The sequence below is a fragment of the Pteropus alecto genome, unplaced genomic scaffold (genome assembly GCF_000325575.1).
Source record: "Pteropus alecto unplaced genomic scaffold, ASM32557v1 scaffold39, whole genome shotgun sequence".
NCBI classification, from domain to species: domain Eukaryota; kingdom Metazoa; phylum Chordata; class Mammalia; order Chiroptera; family Pteropodidae; genus Pteropus; species Pteropus alecto.
Genome location: NW_006443568.1, coordinates 10,670,755 through 10,676,490, shown reverse-complemented (window position 1 = coordinate 10,676,490; position 5,736 = coordinate 10,670,755). Strand labels below are relative to the sequence as shown.

At 51.5% G+C, this 5,736-nt stretch overlaps 1 protein-coding gene across 1 annotated transcript in view; it reads left to right on the top strand.

Annotated features, from left to right (window-relative positions):
• The window catches only part of GRHL3 (grainyhead like transcription factor 3), a 33,800-nt gene that overhangs the window by 22,283 nt on the left and 5,781 nt on the right, over positions 1–5,736 (top strand). The window contains exons 12-14 of the mRNA XM_006924426.1: positions 1,485–1,519; positions 2,728–2,816; positions 3,710–3,795. Coding sequence (XP_006924488.1) covers positions 1,485–1,519; positions 2,728–2,816; positions 3,710–3,795 — 210 coding nt within the window. The remainder of the gene's footprint in view (positions 1–1,484; positions 1,520–2,727; positions 2,817–3,709; positions 3,796–5,736) is intronic.

The window sequence follows — 5,736 nt, the reverse complement described above, 5'->3', positions numbered from 1 at the left end:
TCATATAACTTCAGTGACCTTTTCTACTCAATAATGTTAATGAGGAAATAGACTTTATAGCCATTGAAATGTTCAAGCTTGGCGCATAGACAGAGGAAGTTTCTAGTATCTGAGCCCCAGGTTCGATTGTGGCCTCCTCAAAGCTATGCGGATGACAGTTGTCAAAAGACACTGAGCACTCGCTGTGCACCGGGCTCTGGTCTCAGTGCTTTCTACTCATCGTCTCCTCTGACCCTTAACACATGAACTTGATAATCTTATTCTCGCTGGATTTGTGGGGTGGAGACTGAGGCACAGAGACCTTCCAAAACTACACAGGAAGTGGCAGAGCCAGACCCAGGCAACCTGCCTTCAGTGACGGTGCCCTTTGCCCCGAGCTACACGCCCTCTCAAGCAAAGAGCCATTTACTGAGCACCTTGGACGTGCCAGGAGCATGGGCCGAGCTCTTTGCCGCCCTGTCTCATTTCCCTTCACAGCCATCCTCAGAGGCAGAGACTTGTTATCTGTGTTTTCCAGACAAGGTCACACAACGAGTCAGTGGCAGAATCAAGATCCCAGAGCCTGTCTACTAGTTTGCTTCCAATCGTCAAATTAAACAATTTGACGATTTCCTTCCATTGAGGTCACGGCACAGCTCTGTTTGGTGGGACTGTTAGCAGAAACGGTCTCTGGTGTACGAGATAGATTATGGAGCTTAAAGAGCAGCCAGTACTGATGTCACCCTCGGCACACATTTAAAGCCCTTTCTCTGTCAGCCGTCTTCCCTTCACGGCCCCAGAAGCAGTGCTGTGGCCTCTGTAGCACAGGCAGTTGCATTAATCCACTCTTTTTCCCCAACCAGAGGACCCAAGTTGGGAGATGACCACTCAGGATTAAGGCCCTTGTGGCCAGGTTGACAGCTAATCGGTGTGGGGAAGAGGGAGGGACCAGTCTCTGCACATGTAAGCCTGAGGGCGGTGGGGACACCCCAGGAAGCGGAAAGAGCAGAGAACCCGAGTCTGGAGTTCGAATCCTGACTGCCTCCTGCTGGGTGTGTTACCCCAGGGACTCTCTGCCCTCTCTGGACCTCAGTGTCTTGCCTCATGGGACTAGTGATGACTGGACCAGATAGCACAGGGCCAGGCAAACAGGCGGGTCAAAAACAGTGCCTCTTCCCCTCAGCTCTGACACCTAGTCACCAGCAGCAAGACAGTCTGCTGTGTTAGCCCTGCTGGGCACACTGGCGCTCAGGGACTCACCGATCCCTGGCACCTAATGCGTATCATTGAATCCCTGGCTCATCCGGCTTGGGTGGAATGCTTCCTTTCAACTCAAGACCTCAGCTCACATTAAGGATTCTTATCTGAGCAGAATAGGCTAAAAGGCATTAAAACTGCATCCACTCCTCCCACCAAAGGTCGTCCCTCCCAGAAAGCCTCTTGCAGCTGACGGCTCCTCTCATCTTCCTGAATGTGATGGAAAATGTCTTTTCTCTTTGTTGCAGGCAGTGCCCTCGGCAGGACACGGCAGCTCCAACAGGTACAGAGAGAAGCAGCCCAGAGCCTCACCTCCCTACCTTTCCCACTTCACTACCTGCCCTTTCCTCTGCTGCCCCCCAAGCTGAGGACTAGGCCCAGAGGAAGCAGCCAAGGGCTGCTTCAACCCCCAAGCTGAATTCATGCTCCTTTCTCACTGAAACTGCCTGGGTTTTTATGGGTTTGTTTTATGTGAAAAGTTGGCGAATCTCTGGCGAGACACCTGCTTGTTAAAAGGGAAAGAAGCAGCCTTGGAGATGGTGGTGCAGATTTGGAGAATGAGGAGGGGAAGCTGTGCTGGAGGACTTAGGGGGATCAGAGCTCCCCTACCCCTCCCCTCAACACACACCCACCAGATGCCAAGAGGCAAGGGAGGGACCAGCTCCCCTTGGCCCCTCAGTCTGGGAAGGACCTACACGTTCCTCCGCTTATCAGCCACAGTCTCTTTACCTCCCTCAGCATCAGCCTAGAAATCCATCAAATGAGGAAAATGGCCATGTGGGGATGAGACAGCTAGGAGAGGGTGGAAATCTTTGTACATGGGAAAGCTCTTTATGAAGATGATTTGTTGTTGATCTCAGTTTCTGCCCTATAAACAAGAGGTACTTTTCATAAGATGCTTTCACAACAAATTATGTCATTTGTCCCCTCACAACCAGTTAGGCAAACAGGGGTTATTGCTCTACTTATGGCTGAGGAAATTGAGGCTCAGAGAAGTGAAGTGACTTGCCCAAGGTCACACAACTGTTACGTAACAGTGGCAGGCTGGAGGCTTACTCCAAATCCCACAACTATCCCTCCTAGCCGCTGACTCACATCCAACCTGATTCTTTCAAAGAATAATGTTGATGATAAAACAATAGTCCACATTTATTGCGGCCCTACTGTGTGTCATGCACTGTTCTAAAAGCAGTATGTGTTACCTCCTTCAGCCTCACAACTTTATGAAGTATTGTTATTGTTACTTTATTGTCACCCCATTTTACAGATGGGGACCCTGAGAGGCTAAGAGACTCACCCCAAATCACCTAGCTAGTGAGTGGTGGGGCTGGGGTTTGAACCCAGGCAGTCCAGTGCCAGAACATGCTACTCTTAACTGCTTTCCCACTGCTTTGTGCCTTTTTTCATGGGGTCTTCTTCACCCCTGGGGCCCCTGGAGGACTCTGGGATTCCTCTGGGCTCCTGACGAGCCCCTCTCTGCTGTCCCCATAGGCTGCCTCTGAAGCGCACCTGCTTGCCCTTCGCTGAGGAGTTTGAGCCTCTGCCCTCCAAACAGGCCAAGGAAGACGATCTGCAGAGAGGTAGCCTCACTGCCCCACCCCCTGCTTGTCGTCTGAGCCCACCCCCACCCTCAGCTCCCCATTAGGCCTTCCCCAATGCTTCAAACACTGGTCCTGGCCCAGGCAGCCAGGATCGCCCCCAGCGCAGCAGAAAGGGTGTGAGGGGTCGCTTTAAGCATCAGAGCTGGTACTGTGCCAAGACTTAAGGGTGGGATTAGGGTAAAGAGGGCACCCAGGGTACTTGGAGAGTCATGGAGCTGGAGGGCTTCTGCCTCCCTTGACTTTGTTGGACTTGGGTGTCCTGGGGCAGCTGGTCGAGGCAATAGTCTGCTTATGTTGGGCAAGTCCTCCCTCTGCCCGCCACTGCCTCTATGGGGATAGGAGCAGGGCGGAGTTTCCATAGTTGGCTTTCTGGCTTGGATACTCTAAATCTGTGACTTCCTTGGGGAGAAGAACATGCCCAAACTTTTGGGGGATGTAGCTGACCATCAGGAAGACCCCAACCAGCAGCTAACATACAAAGCTTTCAGCAACCTTGAATTAAGCCTTGCATCCCATGAGGTGTTTCTAAATGTCTTATCCTTAATTCCCACGACAACTCTGCGAAGTAAGGGGTGAGGCCACCTCTGTTTTCCATTTGGGTAAAATGAGGCTCAGTGATGTTAAAACAAGTTCAAGGTCACATAGCCGGCAGGTGAGAGAGCTTGCATTCACACCGCCAAGATCAGCGCAGTCTGAGCAAGTGCGTGGGACCCGCAGAGCCTCAGAGTGTTTTCCAGCTGGGTACAGTTCCTCCGCCACGATTTGCCCTTTTTGCAGAAAATCTATCTTATGTTAAAAATAGTATATTTTAAGATCCCCCCATCCCCTGAGGTATCTCCGGGCTCGCTAAAAGCCACCCCTTTGCTTCTCAGTTCTGCTGTACGTGCGGAGGGAGACGGAAGAGGTGTTTGACGCCCTCATGTTGAAGACCCCAGACCTGAAGGGACTGAGGAACGCGGTAAGAGGCCCTGCGCACCCCGCCTTGCTCCGGCTGGCTCCCGGGCTTGTGCTCCTGTGCACACTGTTGTTCACTCCTTACCGTATCAGTTCTGATTTCCCACAGGAAGGCTCTGGGAAGGAATATACTGGAACCCATGTGGGGGGCCTGCCGGGCTGGCTGGTGGGGGTGTGCCTCTGTGATGTTATCTCCGGGCCAGAACCCCGGCTCCACCTTGGGAGTCGCGCAGACCATAAATCCTCCTTAATCTGATGGCTGCTGTCTGACAGGCCAGAGCGTTTTGTTGGCTTTGCAAACCTGTTTCTGTTTTAATGGGAATGAAACTCAAAAAGGCCAGGCCCCAGAGATACTCTTTTTTCCTTTCCCAGGGGGCCTCATTCTTATAGCTTAGAGTTGGCTGGGGGAGGGAAGGGGGAAGGTGCTGGCCAGGAGAGGCCGAAGGTGGTGTTCGTGCAAGGAGACTTCCCCCAAACCCCTAAACCACCAGACAGTGGGCGAAACGGCCCCAAACAAAATCCCAGCAGCTCTGTGGCTCACCTAAAAACTGCGCAAGCGCAGTCCCCCAGGGCCGGCTGCGCTCGAAGGCCGAACCACTCAGGAGTCCGGGTGGTTCCAAGACCTCGGTCTGGGAAAGGGACAAATGAATCAAATCATAACATCGTCTACCTTTTGAAGACCCACCATGTGCCAGGCATTTTGTCAGGCATGCTGCATTTGCCTGCTCACCATATTCTCTTAATAACCCTGAAAAGCGGTCACTATTATTATCTCATTTCCCATGAGGCGATAGGCTCTCCGAGGTCAGGTAACTAAGGTTACTTGCCAAGGTTACTAAGAGTGACAGCTGGGATTCCAGCCCAAGCTCTCCCCACTCTGCTGTGCTCTCCTGTTCTCTACATACCATCAACCCTGTTTGGCACCAGCCCCAGGAAGTTGGGTTCACGAAAGGACATTAATGTCATTTGAATATAGACTCGAAATCTTGGATTGGACAGTAGCTTCAAGGGTCAGCTCCCCATCTGGTGCTTGAGCTCTCTTCCCAGTGCGTGCCCACCCTCGACTTGTATACTTCCAGGGATGGAGAGCTCATTACTTAACGGGGCAGCCGTCATTGTACAACTTATGGTTAGAAAGTGCCTAAGGTCTCGGTTAGATTGACTTGAGATCTTCCTTGTAGCTTCCAGTCACATCACCATTAAGATAAATAATCTAAGAAGTTTTCTTGCCTGGGGGAATCTCTGTCAAAGCAGAGAATAACAGAGGAGCTGAACTTGATCCTTGCCCTAAAAGGCCCAGTGAAGACAACCTCAACCTGAAGCCCTTGACCTAAAGTTTGCTGCTGCTTCGCGGCAGTCGATGATATATACGAATCCGCAAAGTGTGGCTGAGCCCTCACCAGGGGACAGGCGCTGGGCTGGGCCCTTTATATAATCATCTCAATTCATGTGCAGAACTACCTGTGTGTCCATCCCATTATTTTGCCCATTTTGCAGACAAAGAGACTGAGGCTCAGCTAAGTAAGGTGACTTGTTCAGAGTTCTACAGCCGCTGGTGGTGGAGCTATGACCAAACTAGTTCTGTCTGCCCCAAAGGAAACTTCAGGAGTTCTGGGGAGAAATGGCCGACTCTGGGTGTGTGAGTGCAGACGGATGGCTCGCAGGCCTCTGAGCTGCAGTTTCCTCATCTGGAGAACAGACTCCAGCATTCTGGGATATAATGGAGGCAGGAAACCTGAGTTCTAGGCTAGGCTTTGGGCATGTGCCTTATGTTCTTCAAGAGCAGCATCCACACCCATCAAAGGAGGTTAATAATTCCTGCTAGATGGGGGCTATGTTTAGGTTACCACCCCACTCACAACAGGGCAATAGCGTCCCTATTTGCTCTGCTTCTAAAATAATAGCAACGGCCATTAATTGAGTTTTGACCATTTATTTAGTACAT